At 39.9% G+C, this 25,696-nt stretch overlaps 1 protein-coding gene across 3 annotated transcripts in view; it reads left to right on the forward strand.

Annotated features, from left to right (window-relative positions):
• ncanb (neurocan b) overlaps positions 1 to 25,696 on the forward strand; it is a 202,129-nt gene that overhangs the window by 84,448 nt on the left and 91,985 nt on the right. For all 3 annotated transcript variants that reach the window (XM_085152483.1, XM_085152482.1, XM_085152481.1), the window contains exon 10: positions 24,652 to 24,768. In XM_085152483.1, the coding sequence (XP_085008609.1) occupies positions 24,652 to 24,768 (117 nt within the window). The remainder of the gene's footprint in view (positions 1 to 24,651; positions 24,769 to 25,696) is intronic.

Consider the following 25,696-nt stretch of genomic DNA (forward strand, 5'->3'; position numbering starts at 1 on the left):
CCCACATGTCACACCATCATATACAAACACACACACACAGGATATGTGCTAATCCCCCTCTGTGAACACTGTGAAAAGTAGAGACATTTATTTTCTTTTTAAAATTAATTTTATCTTAATTTCCATATTGTATAATCCTAAAGACGGCATTTGTTGAAGTTTGCAACCGCGAAAAGTTACAAAAATTGATTTCCAATCCAACGTGTCTCAACAAGCATGGAGATTTACCAAATGCTTCGGAGCACTGGCATGCGGCCCTTTAGGGTGATGAAGCGAGGCAGGTGCATACAGTAATATTGGCTGTCTATCCAACCTTTAAATTACCAATGCTGGTCTGATACTCTGGCAAACAGGGAGCAGGATGCCTCTGAGTTATAGCCATTTTGACTGAAGCCTTGTCCCAGGCTGTAGATGGATCAGACCTCTGGCAACATCAATAACACGGCAGCCAGCCCTCTACCAAATTAGAGTGTTAAATTTGGAGGAGAAAAGCCAGTAGGTTGAAGTGTGTGCATGTGTGCGTGCGTGCGTATGTGTTTATGGGAGGGGGAGATAAATGGAGACAGGGACAGACTGGGGTGGCATATTATGAGTGTGGGTCTGTGGATAGATGTTCAGTTTGTCTGCTGGCTGTTGGAGTCCTTGGATAGGCTGTCTGGAGCAGCGAGAGGGCACATTCTCAATGCTGCATATAGAAGTGTATTGATTTTCCTGCCTCTCGCTCCCTGTGTCTTCCACCATCTTTTTTTTTTCTTGACTATCCTTCTTTCCCTCTGCCCTACTAGCTTTTCTCATCTCCCTCCTTACCCATCTCCCTGACTTTATGTCTTTTATTACTCTGCTGGTCATTGTTATGACTCTCCCTGGCATAATGTTTTGATAGCCTCTTGAACTCCAACATGATACAACACAAGGCAGTCAATTGCTGTCTAACTGTATCTGTCCCCTGTAGGATCGTCCGCCTCAGCAAAATCACTTGCGTTTAAAAAAGAAGTCACTTCACTTTAAATCCATTCATTGCCTAATCAGTCATCCTCCCCTCTACTTTCCATCTCCAAGTTTCTCTTCTTTCTTTTCATGGTGTAATTCCACCATTTTTCCATATCAAACACTCCTCGCCGAATCGAATCCAGTGCCACTGGCTGCTGCTTATTAAATGAATGGGCTTTGTTAAAGAGGAGCCTTAAGGGACTTTTGGTTCTATCGTGGTGTGGGATGAAATGGTGTTACATACCGCTCTGTGCTGACTGACCATAGGCCCTTTGTATCCCGTTAACCAGGGAAATAACAGCGCTACCAAAGTGTTGAAAATGAGCTCAGATCAACTATGCTGAGCCTTTTGTGTACATCATTAATTGTTAATGATATTAATGCAGACCAGTCTTAAATCCACTGGATTTCCATCAAATCCTACTGTCAGTTTCTCTGTAAACAGATGTATAACTTTGAGGATATCTCAGTGATTAGTCTCAGGTGAAGTCTACTAAGGCAGTGGTCCCCAACCCCCGGGCCTCGGACCGGTACTGGTCCGTAAGTCGTTTGGTACCGGGCCGCCACCAGGTGTGAAATGTATGGTTTTCAGGGTTTCTATCGGTTTTCAGCATTATTTTGTTATCGTTTTTATCGTTAACTTGGTTTTCCTGGGTCTTTTCACGTGTGTTATGAATAAATCTTCTTTTTTTCGGTACCGGTACTAGTTTTATTTTGTTGTATTTATCCGCGACAACTTAAAGCCTGGTCCATGAAAATATTGTCAGGCATAAACTGGTCCGTGGCGCAAAAAAGGTTGGGGACCGCTGTACTAAGGAGAGGATGTCATTCTTTGAGGAAATTATCATGCCGGGACCCAAATACAGAAACCACGGAGGCAAAATGGAAATTTACAAAAAATTCACACCTTTATTTTCAGCACACAAGTATGACTGAACAAAATTTCATTCAATACAGGTCTCTTTTTCAAAAACAAACACTAAAAGTCCCAATTAAAACAACCAAATGTAGTAGATTATCTTGAGATCACAAATGAATTATATGCAGAAACAGAAGGGCTTTGTGACAGCAACCTGACGAATATGGAGGGAGAAAATGCATATTAAATAAATACAAAGGGAGAAGGGTAAGAAGGTGCAGGTGAATTCAATTAAGACAATAATGAGGATGGGAGACGGAAAAAAAGAGGACAGTAAGATGCAGAAATTAGCATGAAAAACTAGCCTACAAAAGGATTACTGATTACTACAGCTATAAAAAAAAAGTCAGTTATTTGCCCCTCAGGGATAGGAGAGCAGGGACAAAAAGAAACAAACAAATCCATTGTGTTACTGACAAACTAGTCTTTCCTTCAGTCTTGCATTCTTGCTACAGTTACTTGTTATGTTGTCAGTTTGTATTCCCTGAATGGTCAGACACAGTGTTGCCACTCTGAGATTAGCCTTTAGGTCAGAATCCGTATCCTCAGGTAAACAAGATGGTCTCAATTTCCAGTCAGCTGAAAGATCTCTTACAAGTGTGAATCGATAACCCCTGTTTCACCATCAAATCACGGTTTACAAGAGAATGTTGGACAGCAGGACAATCAGTACAGCTGGTATCAAAACCTTCTTTCATTTGTTCTTACAGAACAGAGCAGAACTACATCAATGCTATCACACTGTTAGTCATAGACTAATCCCATCCATATGGCATTAACTCCAGCAAACTATAGACTGGATGGACATGATGGATGAAGCCCTTTTTTAAACTCTATATTGCTCAGCCAGCTATACGTGCAACTTAGGTGCATTTTTAAAAAAAAAAATTATGGTTGGATCTGCCCCTTAATGCATCTCCTCATACTGTGTTTCATTCTTACTATGAGTAAGAATGAAACACTTTCATTCTTACTCATAGTAAGAATGAAAGTGTTTCATTATGCAAGAGCATAATTCATTAATTTGAACTTGGAAGAGTTTTCATTTTTTTTGTTTTGTTCCTTTGAAAATTTATAATATGAAATATACCATAAAGCAGCGGTCCCCAACCTTTTTTGCGCCACGGACCAGTTTATGCCCGACAATATTTTCACGGACCGGCCTTTAAGGTGTCGCGGATAAATACAACAAAATAAAACTAGTACCGGTACCGAAAAAAAGAAAATTTATTCATAACACACGAGAAAAGACCAAGAAAAAACGAGTAAACGATAAAAACGATAACAAAATAACGCTGAAAACCGATAAAAACCCTGAAAACCACACATTTCACACCTGAGCCTCAACTCTCGCGGCCCGGTACCAAACGACTCACGGACCGGTACCGGTCCGAGGCCCGGGGATTGGGGACCGCTGCCATAAAGTACACGGTGAATAACATAAACCGAGTACATAAGAAGAAGAGTAAAGATTAAAGAGAGCAATAAAACAAAAGCAGCCTTGATGAAGTACAGAGAGCTCAGTCAAACATGATTAACCTTTCCCAAGTCAAGCTGAGCTTTACTTGCTGAGCAACGTCCAAGAAGTGGGTAAGCACAAGGGCCAGCGATACAAACGCTGTGCCTGGCAAGATCATCATCTAACATCAACAGCAGTGATATAAAAAACAAATTCTTGCTCCTTTGCAAAGCACTGTTGGTTTTCAATGAATAAACTCAAACCCATCCTGAGTAAATTTCACCAGGGAATTTTTATTTTCATGCTTTTCATGCAATTTTTTATTTTACATCAGCCAAAACGCTCCAGCAAAAATATCTGTTATCAGTGTTTACTGTCTTCTGGGAACGGAGAGGATTCTTTAAACATGTAAAAGTCAATGACATGCCACTTAAGTTGGTAAAGCTAATACTCTGTGAAAATTTTGGTTTAATATTCTGCAGCAAGCTTGGAAAAGCATAGAAAAGTCTTGAACAGGCGTTTTTACGGCATCATAAAAATGCTTTATTATGTTTGCTGCCACAACAAAACCTGGTGATTATTCAGCCTAGGAGCCCCATCACAGGCAGCTGTATTTTATTTTTTAGATTGTGTGACCCAGAGCTCCCATTATGGCAGATGAATGACTGCATCTCTTGACTGTTCCTGGTAGCAAATCCGCAACAGAATTGATAAACAAGTTTTGTTGTTGTTTTTATGAATATTTTCTCATCTCAACGCCCTCTAAAGATCAGTTGGGAGGCAGACAAAAGTGCGGCGTTAGCTCTAGTAATGCAGTAACAATCGATACTAAACTTCAGGTTTTTTGTGTCCCTGGGCACAACATATGTCTTCTAATCATGCATTTGTCTTTTTATTACTCAGCTTTATACTCACATATGCACAAAGCCCCTTTGTGTGACAATTTGTGGTCTTTTCTCCCATTCAGCTCTCAGTAACTTTGCATTTTTGTATTGCAAGTTTACGATAATTAATCCTACTCCCATACCAGCCAAAATATGGCAAACATTTGCTCCTGTTGCCTTTATGAATGAGTCACATTTTAACCAGCTGACTCGATGAGGAGTAAAACAACTAAAAGTAAAATCTCCCAGCAGATACAGCCATCAGCTGCTTGGTGGAGCATTCAGGCAACCTCATCTCTGCCTGTTTTATGGTACTCATTTTCATTTTGAAGCTGCTCAAAAGAAGATGAATGAAGACCCCTCCTGGGTTGTATGTCACCCTATTTAGAAAAAAAAAAACAAGAACAAAAACCAAAGAGCATTTCACTCGGGGATTTTTTTTTCTTACCCAATGAAAAACTGAGTGTTTGTTGTCAGGCACAGACTTTGGGATCCTGCTGGTTTGTAGAGTTTCAGTGAAGCAAAGAACAACATCACCTCTGTGTGCCACCAATTGTGAGGTGATAGGGGCGATGGATGGAGACAGAGAGCTTGACATGGTGCTGTCAGACAGAATAAAATCCTTTATGTGGAGTCATTGTGTGACTGTGCAGAGCAGAAAACACTCACCTGGTTGCGTGATGTAGGTTACAGTGGAGCATTCAAGTGCCATCAGATTAGATGTCAGGAATTGGCTTCCTTCTGCTGAAAGAGACAGGTAACAGTTCTGTCCTCTCCGAGGTCAGAGAAATGAGACAAAATATCAGCTACTTTTATTACAACCAGATGCGGAGCATGTAGGCATTAATTTTATGGTAACAGGTCACTAGGCAGAGCATAAAAACAATGGCTGCCAAACATGATTTGAATACCAGCATCCTTGCGTGTTCCTCTCACATTTTCGCTCTCCATTTGCAGTCAGACACACGCTCGCACACCTGTCAGGAGCTCAGCAAGTCACACACGCTTGCACTCGCCGTCAAAAACGGAGCTGCCTGCCATCAAGGTTAACAGCGAAATGTATGATTTCGAATTGAGGTATTTTCTAGCTACAGAGGAGTGGCAGCAGAGAGGATGAGTGCACCCAGCTGGGGGTTTTGAGTTGCCAGATTGCCTGACTGACTTTGCTCCTTCTCAGTGGTGCTAAAGGCAGAGCAGAGCAGTGGCAGCGGTGTTTGGCTCCCAGCATCAGTCACAACGCATCATGTAGCAGCAGCCCACAGCGGGTGCAAGGGCTGAGCGGTCTCTTCATGTAGGGCATGTCAGACACACCCACGGATCTGTCCCAGCGAGAAGGATTCAGAGACGAGGAAAAATTACAAGTCACAAGAGAGGGAAGGTCTCTAAATGGGTAGAGGATATGAAGGTGTAAATTATACAATTTTCTGAGTTTCTGCTGGCAAGCAGCACTCTGGGGTCATCTAAAGTAGTTCTTCTTTGTTGAGTTTTAAATATTTGCACAGGCAAACCCTTCCACCCACAGCTTGCTTGTAGTAATAGTGCTGCAATGCTGTCAGAACTACTTCCTCGTGGTAACCACAGTGGGATAGAGACATACACACAAGGGAAGATGAGATTCCCTAACCACACATACCAGTGTGTGTGTGTGTGTGTGTGTGTGTGTGTGTGTGTGTGTGTGTGTGTGTGTGTGTGTGTGTGTGTGTGTGTGTTCCCTTCTATTACCAATTTTCTGACCTAAATCCATTTAGATAGTCACATTGTGGAGACCTGACTAGATTTCAGGGACAAAAAACAACTCCCTAAAGTTTAACTCATTCAATATAAGGTTAGGCAAGAAGTAGTTATCCTTAGGGTTTAGAACCCTGAAACGAATAAAAGTGCAATGTCCTCTAAAGGAATAGAAATAGAACTCTGTGTGTTTGTGCTCGTGTCGCCTTTGCTTTTCATTTAAAGCAAAAAATAAAAAATGTTGTGTGCCCAAAGTCAGTGAGGGTGTTTCCAAGCATGCTTGGCATATTTGTAGAGTTTTGCAGAAAAGATTTGGGAGAAGTAGAATAGAAACTGAAGTATTTTGGAGATTAATCATTGCCTTCTCAGCCTGTCTCGGCATTAGCCTCATCTCTTTTAAGCATATGTGTCAATCGCAGTGAGGAAATGGCTCGTCATTTTCAAGTGTGGAAATAAGCTTCACCGAGCAGTATTTTTGTTTTTGATCCAGTTTGAATGTATTTTAGTGTATTTTAGGTGTGAAATGTTTCTGATTTATACACCCACCAAGAGTTATATCCAACACAGGTACAAAAATTTAATATGAATGACTTCAAAGAAACCCTCTCAGAGCAGCACCAGCTTCTTATTGAGAGCAATCTGTGCTTGGGTGAGGTTGGACAGGTAGGTCACCATCAACCAGTGTTGGGGAGTAACGGAATACATGTACCGCCGTTACGTATTTAAAATACAAAATATGAGTAACTGTATTCCGTTACAGTTACCGTTTAAAAAGGTGGTATTTAGAATACAGTTACTTTGTTGAAATAAATGGATTACACAGCGGTACTTCCCTGTTTCATATTGTGGCGGGTCAGGCCTGTTTGGGTTTTGTTTGACAGCTACGTTCTGTTGTTCCAGGCGGCAGCATTACGGTTGCCATGGTTACAGGGTGACGCTCTCTCTCTGCGTGTTTCCTGGGTGAGAGAGGCCTTTTTCTTGTTGTTGTGCTAAGCTAATAGGCAGAATGCTACAGGTATAGCTCTAAAGAATGTAGCATCATAGGCAGTGTAGTCCGTGCTGCAGGGAGAATGGACTGCCATACCCGTTATGTGTCTGTGAGCGAGGGAGGGAGAAAAAGGAAAAGAACGAGCTGTCATCGAGCAAAAACGGGAGCTGGAAGCATGTAAATATAATAATAACCACTGCAGCCAAGAAGAGTGCCTGACGAGCCCAGTTGTAAGTAAGCTATTAAGACTCGACTGTACACCGTGTTCGTGTTTTCCTCCAAAAACAATAAGTTCTGTTGGAGCAGCCTTTCAACGCCTCTCTCTGTCTCTCGCTAGCAAAGTTGACCCAGACAACAAAGTAAAGCTAGTTTTCGGCTACGAGCCGACACAGAACCCACCGTATTAGCCAGAGGTCCCTTTACTACGGTTCAGAGCCGCGGACCTTCAGTAACAGTAATAAATCACAGCAATAGAACATTCATGTAGTTGTAAACAGCATGATAATATATTAAGTAATCCAAAGTATTCAGAATACGTTACTCTCATTGAGTAACGTAACGGAATACGTTACAGAATACATTTTGGGGCATGTATTCTGTAATCTGTAATGGAATACATTTTAAAAGTAACCTTCCCAACACTGCCATCAACAGGTCATTGATGTTGGAATTGAGCATGTTCTCAAAGTCCTCGGGTGAGATAGCGGGTACTTCGTTTGCCAGATCCATCAGGAAACGGCCCACGCTGTTGTCTGCTGTCACCTTGCCAGACAGCACATCCTCAATGTATGCCAGCACTGTGGTCAACATGTACAAACAGCATTAGATGACATATAACAGAAATATAAATGATAATTTGTTTTACAGCTTATTTGAAACAATGTTTAACAAATCATCAAAAGCATTTTTTCTTGCTAAAACCTCCTTATTATTCTGAAAATGCCAAAATTCAACCATTTTCCAACCTCTTGCTTCTGATTTGCATGGAACTCCTTTGTAAATCTTTTGCACCACATGTGCTACAAGGGCATAAAAATATCAGAGGAGGACTGTGGATTTCAAGGTCAAAGCATACCATCACGTTCCTTGCACTTCATGTGGCACATTTTGCAGTGCAGCTTACTGAATACTGAAAATGTGAAACAGCGTACTGCACTCGTTGCACACTTAATTTGACAGCATATTTTTCATTCACCGTGCATCTTGATGGAATTGTGCAATCACTTCATGTGCAAATTCTTTAAGTCAAAATATAAATAATTCATAATCATCGGCAGTGTTTAAGCCCCTTTTTTAGTTCTGTGGGTATATAAAATGTTATTAGACAGTTAAAAATGGGAGGATGTGGTTGATTCAATATTCTATTTCACAAAGCTCTGAAAATGAAAGCAAAGACAAATTGAAGAGAAGGGGGAAGAAACCCAAAGTGGATCGAATGTGTTTGTGATGATAAACCAGGATGGATTATTTTGCTGCCACTCTGACAGTCCAGATAATGCAATTTATTTAGCACGATCGGAGACGCTACAAGTGCTGCTCTTGTAACAATGGACCCTCAATTTGTTCGTCAGTCTCGCTTTACAGGGCTGTGGAATTGGGTTGTGTTGAATCCCTGGTATGTTACTCCTCCCCGGTCCTATCCAGGCTGATTCGGTGTGACGCTCGGCCCACAAGGTGCTCACTAAGAGTGCATCGGCTGCTTTCTGCTGTCTCGGGCTGCTGGTGCTGTAGCTAATCGCAAGTGTCATGCTTTTTTATATTTTGTGTTGTTGTGTGTGCGCGCTTGTGTGTGTGTGTGTGTGTATGTTTGCTTGGAGAAAAAAAAAATATATAGTTAAAAAGAGATGAAGTTGAAAGTGGAAAGTTTTATTTAAATTTGCAATGGACCAAAAGCCAGATTGGGCTAAACTAGATTTGTAAACTTTCATCAACTTCAGCTTTTTGTATATATATATTATTTTTCTTGTATTGTGAAGTGCAAGTTTGTTTTGTTTTGGGTTTGTTTTTGTGTTATATTTTGAAAATAAAACTGCAATGGACTCTCGGGCTGTCTTGCTATCTACACAAAGAAAATTTGATAAATAAGTCTAAATATGCTTTATATCTTAGATTCCTGAGAGTAGCCACCCTTTGTTTTGTTGGCAGCGCTGCAAACCCTTGGCCTTTTCTCAATGAGCTTCATGATGTAATCACCTGAAATAGTTTTTACTACACAGGTGGGCCCTGTCAGGGTTCATTTGTGGAATTTCTTGAACTCTTAATGGTGTGGGGACCATCAGTTGTGTTGTGCAGAAGTCAGTTTGGTACACAGCTGAGAGCCCTATTTGACAACTGTTAGAATTCATATTGTGGTGAGAACCAATCAGCTAAGTAAAGAGAAACAACAGTTCATCATTACTTTAAGAGCTGAAGGTCGGTCAGTTGAGAAAATTGCTAAAACTTTGAATGTGTGCCCAAGTGCAGTCGCAAAAACCATCAAGTGCTATGATGAAACTGGTTCACACGAGGACTGCCCCAGGAAAGGAAGACCAAGAGTCACCCCTGGTGCTGAGGATAAATTCATCCGAGTCACCAGCCTCAGAAATTGCAAGTTAACAGCACCTCAGATTAGAGCCCAGATAAATGCCACACAGAGTTCCAGTAGAAGACACATCTCTTCATCAACTGTTCAGAGGAGACTGCGCGAATCAGGCCTTTATGGTCAAATAGCTGCTAAGAAACCACGACTAAGGAAAAGCAACAAGCATAAGAGATTTTTTTGGGCCAAGAAACACAAGGAGTGGACATTAGAGCAGTGGAAATCTGTGCTTTGGTCTGATGAGTTCAGATTTGAGATCTTTGGTTCCACCTGCTGTGTCTTTGTGTGATTCAGAAAAGGATGGTCTCTGCATGGTTCCCATTGCGAAACGTGGAGGAGATGTGATGGTGTGGGGGTGCTTTGCTGGTGACACCAATGGAGATCTATTCAAAACTGAAGGCCACAGCATCCTGCTATGACATCCCATCCGGTTTGTATTTAATTGGACCATCATTTATTCTTCAACAAGACAATGATCCCTAACACACCTCCAGGTTGTGTAAAGGCTGTTTGACCCAAGTAAGAGAGCCATGGAGTGCTGTCCCTGATGGCCTGTCCTCCACAGTCAGCAGACCTAAACTCAGTCGAGATGGTTTAGGATGAGATGGACCACAGGGGGAAGGCAAAAGAGCCCTCAGTGCTCAGCATCTGTGGGAACTCGTCCTCATGAAGCACATCGAGAGAATGCCAAGAGTGTGCAAAGCAGTGATCAAAGCAAAGCGTGGCTTTAAAAACCATTAAATGAGAAGGTGTGTCCAACCTTTTGACTCATGTATATATATATATGGTCTTGTTTTTCATTTTCATTTTTTATTTGGTAATACAATACATGTTATTTGGGCTTTTTTCCTTTATGCGTCTCCACAGCTCTCTCTGTTTTGTGTCACATACACCAGCAGGGTTAACTTACCCCATTGAAATATGACTGAAATCGATCCCCGTACGATTTAAATAAATAATACTTTGGAACAGTTTAATATATTGGCAAGGTAGTAGGAGTCATTTGAGTAATCCAGTGTTGATTGCAACTTTAAGCATTCTTATTAATAATTAATGGAGCACTGTTATTGGTTACATGTGGAATGGCTGAGCAGTGTGTTTGACATATAGAACTACAGTTTACATCCAGTGTTGCTTTCACCCTTTTTCACCTCTGGACACACTCTCTCTCTCACAGACACACACAGGTGTGTAGCTGCAACTAGACAAAGGACATCATATGTGGTCAGATGGACAGAAAAAGCTCCTCTCTCCCCTGCAGTGCTCATAAATCCTATTTTGTCAGACTCAGTACAGTAATCACATCACTACACCTGCTCTATGAACAACCTTGCCTCTAAGATATGAACACATTCCCAAAGGGTGCAGGCTTCTGTCTGCAGCTTTTGAAGTACATCAGGTGTTTTGATCATCTAATCAGCTCCTGACGAGATCAGTAGTCAAGAGACTGATCGATCGAATTACAAATGACTTCACACTGTTTGTAGTTTTTTGGCCTTTACATTCACCTACCCTAATCAGTTTTATCACTACATTGACAATGTGACTTTGCACAGAGAACTTTCTGGTGTTTTATAGATTAACACTGACAATTGAAACCTTTGACTTTTGAGAGACAGAAAACAGATTTAGATGTACATTTACAAGGCGTTCAACAATGGCATTAAATAATAGAGAACACACTTCTGAGGCAGCTGCTCCTAGACTTTTTTTTTTTTGCAGAATTTGCCTGATTGCTATCCCTTGGTCTTCCAGTTAAATGCAGATTGTGTAATTTCCACCCCTAGGGGTTTCTCAATAAAACTGATAATAAAAAAGGTAATTTGACAGCGTTGTGAAGGAGGATGAGGTTATAGAAGTTGTTGTCTTGCTACCATTGCCGCAAATGTCTAGTGTGGGTAAAACTTTTTAATATAAAACCTCATGGTATCTTTCAGGGAAACGGGGTAAGACGATAACGTCCGTCAGTGAATATTATTTTAACTCGAAACACGATATCTTGACGTTGGTAAGATGATATTTCAAATAAGCCAACCCTATCCCAAAACGCTTTCTCCAGATGAACAGATTCAACCTTTTGGGATTTACTTACCTGGATGATTGAGCATGCATCAAGACAATCTAACCCTATCAGTTCATTCTAATGAAATATGTAACTTTAGCTAAGATAATGTTATTTTCTTACCTTCCCACTAAACATTGGCTGTCGGATAGACGCACAGATCATTTTTTTATTGGATTTTGTTATTTATAAATATCAACATTATTGTTTGAAAAATAACACAAAAGAACAGATTGTTTATAAACAAAAACAATTTATTACGTGTTGGCCAATTTATTTATTCAGCACATGTATTTTTTGTGCTTATTTTACATTTTCTTGTTTTTCCTTAATTGGTTTATTTATTTGTTGAATAAATCAACTTAATTGTTTGTAACCAGGCTAAAACTTTATTAAAATGTGTTGAAAGATTAAAAACGTTGAGATCCATGTTAAAATGTAAAATAATAATAGTATTTAGTATTTAGAAAAATGTTTTGAAATTCCTTTTAGAAGGAGTACAATGTGTTTACTAAGTTTAAAAGAGTTTTACTGTGAAGAGCTTTGAAAGAGGAAGTGTTAAGAGATATATTCTAAAACACTTCTTCAGCAGAGAATCAGAGAGGAGAAACACACAGATTTTCTTGCTAGCAAGGGCAGCCTCCAGAGCTCACACACAAGAGTGAGGCTCCAAGATTCGCACTGATGACTGCCCTGGTCTTTATTTATATACTTCAGTGGGGGCTTGTTCCTTACATTGGAATGTGGATGTGTATATGTATGTGTGTGCGTGTGTGTGTGTCAGAGTGTGACCCCATAAACGACTTCCCTTAACCTGCTGGTCTGGAAAATCCAACAGTTCATCTATATGTAAAAAAGGCACTTAGACTAAAACTTACATAGCTACGTTAATCCTACCATAAAACACTAAGACAAGGTACAACCTTTCCCATGCTCCTAGGATGTGGGGGTGAACGCCAGAACACCCTGGAATGTTACAGACCTCCTGGGATGAGACAATCTTTCAATATGCCACCAACTATATACTTCTAAACACAAATGATTACATGCAGTATTCTACCATATGCAAACTTATAGATTATACTGACTACTAAGTACAATTTTCCATTGACAGGAAGTCAATGTTGTTGTGATCGGCAGCAGGACAGAGAAGTTGCGATGGAGTTTATACAAGTGTATGTATGAACTGGACTATCTGCTCGACAGTCTTTATCGATGTGCACATTTTGCAAACTGTCTGTGAGAAGCTGGGGACGTATCTGGTCGAAATCCACCATGCAGCTGCTCACTTTTGTTTTAGCTTAAGAGCCCACAAAATCTTGGAGATGTCCGCGGATCACTGCATTCCTTCACACATAACTTTTTGTGTACAGGAAACATGCCCTCCACTCTTTGGACACATGGGACTACAGAGCCTTCAGAAGCAGTATAAAAACAATCTCTATAATGAGTCGAAGTTTGCCATTGAAAAAACGTCCACAACAACCACATTTTGGCCTGTTCCTGGAGGTCAAATGGACAACAACACTAGACGTTCAGACGTTCATTGTCCCTTCAAGGTCATTTTTTTTGTGTATGTTCAAGCAGCTTACTAAGCAGCTTCTGTTGTTAGGTTTGCCACGGGCAGTCCTGCTATATTGCCTTGCACCAGTTAGGGTGTATTACACTGAATCTGTTCTGTACACTGAAATGTCTTCTGTTTATCACCTTTGCCTCTCTGTGTGGGCACTGGGGCATTTGCCTCCCAGGTAGACACTAAGCAGAAGTTGTTGGTATGATTAAAAAATGATGGTATATGCAGCAGGTCAGGTTTTTTCTGCTGAATGTTCCACAGGATGTTACACAAGAAGTCAGTTTTGATAATCTCACCAAGGGACAAATTGGAGGTGCACAACATCTTGAAAGTTGAAAAAATAGCGAAGAATGGTCCTGGTCCCAGCCCTTGACTTGACACATCACTCTAAGTTTTGAAAAAAGTAGAATTTTGAAGCAAAAACTGCTGTTTGGTTTCTGAGTCATAGCTGGAGATCCAGCATTTTTTTTTTTTTTTTTACCACCAATGATCCTCCACACAAAAGTCAATGCCATTTGAAAACAAAATTGGTATTTGAGCTTGGGGTCAATGGTAAAATTACACAAGTACATACGATCAGAACAGGTCTACCAGGGAATGTTTTGAAAATAGTTGTATGCAATAGCTTGGTAGCTGGCAAGAGTAAAGTGCAAAATTTACATTTCAGCTTGTAGCACAGATGTAACCGACTTTTCGTTAAAACCATGAGATTATATTTTTAAATCCCCACTTGTTTTAATAGAGTAACCAATAGGAAGTGAAAATATTGTAATTATATAGCATTTCACCAAGAAAGAGGATGTACAAAGATTATTTTTAAAACCTGAAAACCACAGTTGTGATAGCCTCCAGCTCCCTAATGACCCTAAACTGGATAAATACAAGAGGATGGATGGATGGAATGAATTGCATTCAGTTAAACCATATTTCATTTTCTTCTACCAGTCTTCACACATATCTTGTGTACCACTGCTTTAGACTGGTAAAGGGAGAGCAGGAAGAAGCTTTTTCCTAGGGAGTTGAGACTGGCTGTTGTGTACATGATCCCTTAACTTGTAGGCCTGAGAAGTTTAGTGTAATGCTCCAGACTGCAGACTGACAGCTCTTGGGTGCATTAAATTGACGGTTGGGGCACCGACATCAGTAAGAGGCGAGAGCTGCACTACCCACAAGTAAACTTAACCTCTGTCTCACTCTATCTCTTCTTCTGCCCTTTTCCACTTTCTTCCCTTCCCTTTCCACCTTTGTGTAGCTCACCTCTGTAAATCAATCACTTTGAAGTAATCTAAGATTGCGTTGGGGTCTGCATCTCTGTGCTAGAGAGACATGTTATCTATATTTCAACACAAAGCGGTTTTATATTTCCCCAGTGTGTATTCAGCTTGCAGTGGCAGTAATTGTGGCTGATATGCACCGAGTGACTTTCCTGCCCAGGGGACACTGATACATGGCTAATGTTCAGACATGTGAGTCTCTATGTCATTCCTGTCAGAGGCGAGATGGAAATTTGAAGTCATATAGGTCATACGGATTATTGACTGAACCGTAGACTTTGGCAGAGCAGACAGTAGAGCCAACTTTTTACAATGGGTGTATTTTTCATCAGGGAAAGTCATGCCGCACCTAATTATCTTTAAGAGCACTTCTCGTTTTATACAATCTGGCCTAGTACTCAATGCTGAGCTGTGCAAACACTAGAAGTATTAAGGAGAAGATAAGAATGATTAGAAGGTGTGAGATCCCTAAAAGTTAAATGGGCTTTCATTGCTTTCTCATTTCCTGTGTGTCTGTATACCATAAAAGGTGTGACTATGAAGTTCAGCAAGTCTGCACCTAAAAATTAAAAACATTGTTTTTAATTCAAGAAGAAGAAAAATTAAAAACATTGTTTTTTAATTTTTAAAAACATTTTAAAATTAAAAACATTGTTTTTAATTTTTTGACGTGCACATCGTTTCTGAAACATCCCCAGGAAGTCACGTTTTTGCCCTCTTCTTCTTGCGTGTCCGCAGCATTGTTTCAACATTTCTAGTTTTTTGCGTATTTTACTCTATTTTAAATTCTACACTCCCCAAGTGTGGGGAATTCTTGGAGTTATACAGCACAGATGTTGCCACTTTCATATACAAAAAATGAACTTGTGATAAAATAGATGTTCACGGTGGCCATTGAACATGTGACTATATAAATATTTCACACTGCGCACACAGATGAGCTGCCACAGTGATGACAACAACTCTAGTGAAGCCCATACTTTGCAGTTTAGCCCTGGCATTCATATGGCTCTAACATTTCTGTGTGCTTCGGTACCTTTTCGGGATGTATTGTAGCATAAAATTTTTATGGGCCAGCTCTTGCTTGGGCCTAGGTGATGGCTTATCACACTCAGAGAGGGGGAACACTTGAACAGGCTGAGGTATGATCTGTGTCTCAGCAAAGCTATTACAAGGTTCACTGAGTCCAAGCACAGCTAAATGGTGGGTGATAAGCAGGTGTATATACAGTAAATGTAAGTGCATATGTGTGCAGTTTTGCCACGTGTGGGTGTGCGTGTCACACATTTATTCATGCAGACTTCCGTGTTTCTGTCAGCACAACCTTTTCAGCAGGCTTCCATTCAGACGAATTTGCTAACCACTCAGCCTCAGACTTCATAGGACTTGAGACATTTCCCCGAGTGCAATCCTCTTTTATGGTCCATTCTAAATCCTGTGTGTGTACGAGCACACATTGAGGAGTAGCTTCCCAAATATGCCACGACGCTAAGATAATCTTTCTCCTGAGAGGCTTAGAAAAAACTAAAGATGACCCAATGGAGCAGTAAAATGTCACCCAGCAGAACATATTTCATAAAACTCTGCAGAGGAATGAAGAGATGTTGCAATATCTGCTCATTGTCAGGGATGAAGACTTTACATTATCTGTTTTGTGAGTATGAATTTGTGTCACACCGCAGACCTTAGCCCTGGAAGTTGAAACCCTGCAAGGCTGAAAATGTCTCTCTTTTGCTGTATCTGCCTATTTCCGTGTGTCTATGTCAGGGACAAGTTTCTCTATCTTTCCCCTTGTCTTTTTTCAGACTCTAGCCTCCTATCTTTCTTCTTCGGTCTTTGGCACAGAAGGAGAAAGACACACAGAAAGGATAGAAGGAGCGACCTATTTAAAGACCAGTGTGTAATTAATCATAAGCTAGCAGGATTAAGAGAGGAAGAAATGTATGATAGTTCTCTCTGTGGCTTTCTGTCCCTCTCTAGTTGGCATTTTCTCATACTTGTGCTTCTCTTTAATAAATGTGAATTTGTGTCTTCTCCTCCCATCTGTGTCACGGACCAGGGGCTTTATCTCCTCCCTCTCATACTTTTTAAAAACTGTTTTCCACTTATATAATAACTTGCAGTTAATATACGTGTACAGACATGCCCACAAGTACACTGTTCCAAAAAAATAGTAATGTCAAAGTATCTTACTGTATATTTTACACTTTTGTACTGTCTTTCTAGAATATCATTAAATTTACATAAGTAGACTGTGATTTTACATGTCAAAGGTAAAATAACATAACATCACTGTAAATATAGTAAAACACAATTTACTTGTTTTTTCAATATATTTTTTAGTACATATGCATATTTAGATTGTAAAAATACATTCAGAAACGTATCATAATTTCACAAATATTTGTCTGTTATGTGAGAGAATGATCTGTTAAATTCAAATGTAATACTATGGAAAAACATATAAAATGATCGAAAATTAATGAGAATAATCAATAATTAAAGGAGTATTTGAATGATAATTTTGCTGAAAATTTCATGTCATCTAGGTCTGATTCAATAATTCAGAGGTAACAAGTGAAAATATAATTAATAGGAATAAAAACAAACAAAAAAAACCTTATAAAACATTGCACGGCCACGCTGTGCTAATTCTATATTTTAAAAAATAAATGTAGAGGTAGGAATTGCAATTAATACAAATCTCAAAGTATTCACAACATTCCTGAACAGAAATAGGCCTCTGCACCTGGGGTGAGGGTGTGGCCGTGAAAACCATGTGACATGCCATTGGATGTTGGGACACATAATAACATGACGCTAAGCATCGGCCAATGAATGTGAACTAACAACTACAAGGTCGCGGGTATGGCTGCACTGTAGGAAAAAATCCTAATATAAAAGTACTTTACTGTGCATTTTACATTTTTGTTCTGTTCTTCTAGAATATCATTAAAGTTACGTAAATAGACTGTGATTTCACATTTCAAATGTAAATTGCAACAATACTCATATCGATATTGAACCGTTTGATACAGTGCTTTCGGTTGGGTACGCATATGTATCGAACAATAATTTTTTTTTAATTTATTTTATCAACTTTCCTTCTGACGATGCTGTCTGTGTTGAGCGCTCAGTGGATCTGCGCTCGACAGTGCAGCCTAGGCGGAGTAGTCGAACGCAGATTCACTGAGCGCAGGGCAAGCTAGCGAGTAGTGATGGGATTTCCGGCTCTTTTTAGAGATCCGGCTCTTTCGGCTCGGCTCACTAAAAAGAGCCGGCTCTTTCGGCTCCGAACCGGCTCTTCAGGTTGTTTGTTGCTTTAATTATTTAATCATTAACAATAATATAAAATTATGCAGAAAAGGAATTACTAATGTAAAAAAAGTGGTTTTATTTATATGTGTTTATATATGGCCCCTAGAGACAAAGCACGTACAAACTCTAAAGCATATAAAAACTCCAAAAAGCACGTACAAACACATTTCTAGCGTTTACTGAACTTCCAAAACAGAGCTACCCAGATCACTTAAATTACACAATTGAAAACATGTGTGTATTGTTTGTGTATTTATAGACAAGCACTCATATTTATTCAAATAATTTTAAAAAAAAGTTCATTTACCTGTTACTACCACACACCAAATCCGGTTGTTGATACTTCCTGGCTTGTGTAGCCACTAGGTAACAAAAGCTCAACACTGCGCCCTAGAAACCTGGAGCACTTCTGTTGTCTTTTGTACGTGTTTTGGAGTTTGTACGTGCTTCTGAGTTTTTACGTGTTTTGGAGTTTGTACGTGCTTCTGAGTTTTTATGTGTTTTGGAGTTTGTACGTGCTTCTGAGTTTTTACGTGTTTTGGAGTTTGTACGTGCTTCTGAGTTTTTACGTGTTTTGGAGTTTGTACGTGCTTCTGAGTTTTTACGTGTTTTGGAGTTTTTACGCGTTTTGGAGTTTGTACATGCTTAGGAGTTTGTACGTGTTTTGGAGTTTGTACGTGCTTTATCTCTAAGGTCCACCATAAATATACTTTATTTATTCACTCCACATAAAATGTAATAAATAAATCATATAATACAAAAAACAACAATTTACATTTTAAACTTTTAACTATTTCAATTTTCAGCTTTTTCCTTTTAAACAAATTTAACGTGAAACAACACAAAACACTGCAAACCACAACACAATTAAATATAGATTAAAATATTAAAACAAAAAGAAGATGCACATTCTCTGTCATATGGGCCTGCATGATTTCTGAATCCTTTATCATCTGCAACTGAAAATAGTGAATGATTACTATACCTTTCTAATGTGACATTGTTGTCCCTCGCTCTCTTTCTCTCTGGCTCTGTTCCTGTGCTACTGCCAGTGTAACTAACGCCCCTCCCCCCTCTGCCCAGCGCAAGTACAGGCCGCGCATGCGGAGTTTAGCGGAAAAAAGGGCGAGAGAGAGGGTGAGAAAAAAAAAAAAAACAACTCACGGCTCCCAATAAGGAGCCGGCTCGCATCGTTCACTTCAAAGAGCCGGCTCTAAGAGCCATTTCGTTCGCGAACGACCCATCACTACTAGCGAGACAGAAGTTAAGCTCTCCTTGCAACATGGCAAATTGAACCTCCCCCACCCTCATTCAGATCTGGCGTTTGGAACTATTTTGGTTTTCATGTGACGTATGACCCTGAAGGTAAGCCCGTCATGGACAAAAGTAAAACAGTATGTCGGATGTGCCATGCAATGCTCAATTACATTGGTGGGAACTAGTGCGTTAGCACAGTTAGCTCGTGGCCGTCCAGCCCCACACAAGGGGCGATCCGTGGTAGCTCGTTAACGGAGATTTGCCGTGTTGTGGCGTTAACGTCATTTCAACGAGATTAACGCTGACAGCACTAGTGGGAACACAACGAATATGACTGCACATTTACACTGACATCATCCTAGTGCAAAGACAAGTGGAAGCAGACAAAAACAACAAGCACGCATGCTACAAACTTTACCCGAGTCATTTAGACAGCCGTTAGCACATGATTCTCCTTATGGGGACCTGATATGTTTAATATGCTGCTGAGAATATAGCCCAGAAGAAGCGTATAGTATAGCTTTTATTTTGGAAAGAGCCTTTTCTCTGTAATAAACTCTCTTTTCCAAAGATGAGTGATTCCTTGGTCAGACAGATTTATTTATTTTATTACTTTGTTGTTTCAGCAACATTAAATTTAAAAACTGTACTTTTGAGTTTAAATATATATTTATAATTTTAATAAATGACAAATTAAAAAGCCATGAACATTTTTTTGTATCGAAAAAATATCGAACCGTGACACCAAAGTATCGAACCGAACCGTAAATTTTGTGAATCATTGCACCCCTAATATTTAGATTGTTAAAATACATTCACAAATGTATCATGATTTCACAAATATCTGTCCGTTATTTGAAAGATTGAACTGTTGAATTCAAATGTAATGCTTTTGATTTGATTTGATTTGATATACCTTTATTAGTCCCACAAGGGGAAATTTCATAAGGCTGCCGACCTATTGCACGCAATGGTGGCGCCGTCATACCCTCCGACCATACATACATTACACAAAACATCACATGGGGAAGACAGGTCAGAGAGGTATAACAATGGAAAATGCACCACATGAGGAAAGATAAGGAGGAAAAAAATAACTCCCCCCAGACTGAGCTCCAACAGGGAGATCAGTTTGAGAACAGAAAAAAACACCTCTGCACATAGCACATGAAAAAACTCTTAATACACCAAAGAAACACATGACAAGCAACAAGCAAAGGGTGAGAGACAGCCAATTTAGACAGTACATCCGGGCCTGCAGCCTGTGCGCTGGTCTCCTTGATCCACCGTCAGCATCAGAAGGGAATAAGCGTCGAAGGCGTTTGGAAAGGGAGGGGGGATGAGTGTGTGGAAAAGTATATAACATGATTCCTATAAGCTTGTGTAACATCAAATAAGTATTATTATCATTGCTCTTTAGGGCGATCGTGGCTCAAGAGTTGGCAGTTTGCCTTGTGATCAGAAGGTTGCCGGTTCGAGCCCCGGCTCGGACACTCTCGGTATTGTGTCCGTGGTTAAGACACTTCACCTACCGCCTACTGGTGATGGCCAGAGGGGCCGATGGTGCGATATGGCAGCCTCGCCTCTGTCAGTCTGTCCCAGGGCATGCGATCCATTATTATTTAAGTTAACTGTATATTTCTGTACATTTACGTATTATTATTCATATTGCCACATTCATTGACCTTGTTTATAGGTAATTTCATTGTTTGATCACGTTAAAATGTTCCTAATTTAATGTCTAAAAGCACTTGGAAAAGGCAGAATCCCATGTGAAATTAGCGCAACAAACTCTATTTTCATTACTGAAAATAACTGCATTTTCATGAGAAAGTTATTTTCTGTTATTTTACAGCAGTATTTTGGCGCTCCAGCTGCCGGAATATTACATGTTTTTTTAGGATTCGTTTTTTTTCCTATTCATAGATAATTTCATTGTTTAATCACATTAACATGTTCCTAATTTAATGTTTAAAATCACTTGAAAAGGCAAGATCCCATGTAAAATTAGCGCAACAAACTGTATTGTCATTACTGGAAATAACCGTATTTTTATGAGAAAGTTATTTTCGGTTATTTTACGGTAGTATTTTGGCGCCCCAGCTGCCAGAATATTACAGTTTTTTTAAGATTTTTTTTTTAACAGTGTACTAGATGCAATGGGCTGGCTTTGTATCTTCTTAAACATTCAAGCAGAACCTTGATGCGTACTGAAACTTTCCTGTACTCACACAATCCATACCTATGATATCAGCACCAAGTCTGCAGGCTATTGTTTGTGGACAGATGGTGAAGAACACGGTCTCATTTGTGTGTAATAAGTCGTTACTAATTGTCTGCAGATTGGATCAATGTTCTTTGCTGCTACAGCTCAGCTCCTTGTCTGTGTATTACCATAGACGGCACTGCCACCATTTATCACTGCTGGTAGAGGAAAAGTCCTTTTAAACTCATTATTAATGCAATTTTGCTAGAACTACTTTAATTATAGCAAGAAATCATTTCTTTTGTGGCAAAAATTGAACCAATAGGAATTCATTTATGAGGTTTTTAAGGCATAAATGCATACGTTCCCACATACATGAATAAACACAGCTGCCACACACAAGCTTTGCTCTAATTTTTCCTATCAGCTGGCAATGCCATTCACTGATATCTTAAAGAGCTTATGGATTACTTTTGAAGATCTGTCACTCTAATTTTTCACGATTGCAAAGAAGAGCCTTGTGCGACATTAATTCCAACAGCACCGCAAGCCAAAGCTATAGTCATACTCTGTGTGGTTTGACTGAATGGGGGTATAGTCATAAGGAGTTTGCCTTTTGGGTTCTGGAGCCTTTTTCACTGATAACCTGGTCCTCAGCTGCCAGTTACTTTGTGTGCATCGCTGCCTTTTCTACTGCACCAGTCAAGACTTGAGACATTTGTGTAACTGATTGAATGCCCAAAAACTGACAGAGATAATCAAATGTTAGACTTATCTTTGGCAGCATGTGGTAACGTTTGAGTAAGTGTGAGTCAAGCAGTTTATTAAAGTGGGAAAGAGACTATTGGTTTATTTCATTGCAACTTAAATGTTAACATTTAAAAGATAACACGTAGAGGTTTGTCGAAGAAGCCATGTAGATATTTAAAACTCCAACATATTAGACTGTCTTTTTTTCTTTCAAACATATGAAACATAAACAGATTTCCCTAACATTTGTCTTGCATGTTTATTTTTCCATTAATACTCGGCCGATCTCTGCTGGGATCAGCAAGTTGTTGTTTTTTGAGGCGTTCCAAACTGTGTTACCAACAGGGAAACTGCAGAAAGTCTCTACCTTCAAACTATGGAACATCAGCACTAACAATAGTTTAAGGATGTGTCTTGTATCTTCTTTACTTTTTTAATTTTTGCTTTATCAGCAATTATAGATGCTGATACTGAAAGGCATTTACTAACAACATATAGCCAATATGGGCCAACCGGTAAATTGTTGGTGCTCTAATTTAAAGTTGTATACTTGAAGTCTTGCTTCAGCCAGGTTGATCTCTACCTTAGCATATAAATTTGGTTTTAATACGAGCAGACGATACTTTTTATGGGGAATTACACAATTATTTTTATTAGCTCTATTATATTTGAAGTGCATACCATAAGGGTATCTCGCTGATTCTGATACCTTCAAACACTGCACAGCAGCATTGCGAAGGACATTTTCTTCACCCCCAATTCCAGTTAATGGTTTTATTTATATTATACAATGTAAAATGTAAAAAAGTAGATTTTACAATGAATTACATTTTGTTTTTTATTAAATGTGGATTTATAAGATTTGCAAATCATCGCATTCTGTTTAAATTTTACAAAACATCCTAACTTAATTGGAATTGGGTTAAGCTAATATTAGCTTTGAGGCACTATGACTTCTCTCTATTGCTAAACCCTGCCTAGTCTGCATCTGAGGTCAAGAGAATAAAGTTCAATAGAATCTGTGCCGAGCTGAAATAAAAACATTATCGTCACTACTATTCATCTACTGATTATTTATCCCTAATTTTCCATTAAAAAGAATTCTATGCATTTCTCCTTTTTTATTTTTTTTTTTATTTGAAGTATGAAACATTATTGACTTTCAAGTCACTCGCTGTGAAGCTAAATGCATGTGTGTTACATGTGCACTGGTATTTACAGAATGGCGGCTAACCACCATTTCCACATTACCAATTTACCTTTAGCCACGGTGGATGAATTGATAGACAGATAACAACTCAGAAGGTGTCTGTCCTTCACCTCTTTCCTTCGTTTCCGCAATTTTTTCTTTACCCGACATTTTCAAACCCAACCAAGCCTTCAAATTGCCCATATCCTAAGTGTGTTTTCACTTTGTCACACACTACTAGTACTTAGAGATTTCCCCATTTCCATCAGCACGTCATTAACCTTTAAGCAATGTATGTTTTCAAATCACGTACAGTGTTGCTTTTTCCTCCCCGCTACTGAATTAAGAAATGAGCCTGTCTCTAATGGTTTTTCTCATTCGGCGAATCACTTTTATGTATTTTCAAAGCCAGCATTTCCATCATTGCCCCTGCCCGCTGTATCAACAGCAGCCCCTCTGCAACAGCAGGAGTTTATCACCATGTTTCACAGAAAATTGAACACGCGGCCACATTATATCTCGTGTGCATGCAATGAGTCAGGGTCAGAGAAACATCCAGATATTCGCACGCATATGCTTCCAGATGTGCACATGTATAAAGACAGTAACGCACCCACCAATGCAAGTGTTCCCACACTTTTAGACCAAGTGTGCTCTGTGTTGTGCACAGCGTCTCTATGCTCATACATCATTAAGTGAGCCTGGGTGTTATTATGGAGAAGATGCAGTGTATTAGATGCCCTGACAGATTGTGTCAGGGCCTGCAATCCTATCAGGATTGGATAATAAAAAGACACTTAATCTAGGCAGTTCCCTATAGTCCTTTGCACATAGAATAAAAAATCCTGATGATCGTTCTGTGCTCTAACTGTCCTTGTCAAAATTTTCTCCTCCCTCTGTCCCATACTAAAATATAAGTTCAATAATTACAAGTTAATCTCAATCTCCACCGTTCATCTGCCAAAACATTTCCCATGAAAAGGCACAGGAGTTATAGCCCACCAACGTAAAATGCGTTTATTACCTTCTCTGCAACTCACTAATGGGCCATAGAACTAGGTTCCTGCATCAGTATGGATGACTGGAGTATGATCAGCTAATTTATGAGGACCTTGTCTCATCAGTAAGACCTGAGATGTGGGACAGTCAACTTAGCATGCTGTCTTTCTGGTGGGCCCCTGTTTACTATCATTCATGATAAATAGGGGCATGACAGACACAACAACAGCCAATCCGTCACCTTGTTGAAAGTCATAGTGTCTGAGACAGCTCTACGTACTGTCTGCCTATGCTCTTCTTCTGTCCCTGCCAGAGAGGAGCCAAAAAATGAGCTCTGTAAGGGTAATGACAGAGGCATAATAGGGGCACATTGCCTGTTATAGTTTGTGAAGACACTTTTAGAATGCTCTCTATCTATAGAAAGATACCTGATAAATTCAGTTAACTTCTCCCTCGTCTTGTTTTTTTTCCTGACAGTGGAGAGTAATCCATGCCAGACCAATCCTTGCCTCCATGGTGGAAGCTGCCTGCAGGAAGGGGATGGTTACAGTTGCTACTGTCCTCAGGGGTTCTCTGGAGAGAGCTGTGAGATCGGTGAGTCACTGCCAGGTCAGGTATGGGTGAGGGAACCTCAGAGGTCAGCAGCTGCAAACTGCTGTGTCCCTGAAGCATAGGGGGAAATCATGACAGGCATATTCTGACTTAACATTTAACATATGCAGTCTACTGTGAGGTGAATTCATGAGGAAATGGCAGATTGCCTCTGTGGGCCTTGTTTCCATATTATGTGTTTGAATAACTGATTACAATCTCAGAGGCCTGGGTCAAGCTCCCTGACTGAAAATGAACATGGAATCTCCAAATGCTGCAAGTCGGCCGTTTGTGCCAGAGGCTGTTCAAGATGAAGTATAGAGTATGTGCCTGAACTGTGTGCGAGTGCGAGTGTGTGTGTGTTTTCACCTTCTGCCCTGAGAGCAGTGGGCAGCTCATGTTTCCACTCAGCTATGTGATGTGAGAATGTGTCTGTCAGAAAATGGCAGTGCAGTGATTTAGGTGAATGAGACTGTGTGTGTGACACAAGGACATATAGGCCACAGAGGAGCTCTGAGCTCACTGAGCAGTGGAGCAGCTGATTAAAGTATTGTCGAAGCAGTGCACGCCGCAGTGGATGAGGGAAAATACAGGAAAGAAAAAGGAAGATGTGGCAGTAGTAGAAAATATCAAAGTGACTTTACTACTTTGAATGGCACTTTAAAAATGGAGAAACACTCGGTGGAAGACTTTGACTGAGCTTAAACATGTCACCTTTGGTGCAAAGTTGTTGACAGCATTCAGTCTGACATTGATTCTGGGTCCTGGCCAAATTTCTGTGGGAAGACTACAGTAAATGTTAGCTTGTGCACAAGAGTGCAGCTATGTTGCAGCATGTGCATATCAAGCCATGTCCTGTTTTTGTGTTGTCCTCACTGTAACAGCTCCAACAGATGAATTACAAACATCTCCAGTTGTGGTTCCGTCGTCC

Source organism: Neolamprologus multifasciatus, chromosome 23 (assembly GCF_963576455.1).
Source record: "Neolamprologus multifasciatus chromosome 23, fNeoMul1.2, whole genome shotgun sequence".
In the NCBI taxonomy this organism is placed as follows: domain Eukaryota; kingdom Metazoa; phylum Chordata; class Actinopteri; order Cichliformes; family Cichlidae; genus Neolamprologus; species Neolamprologus multifasciatus.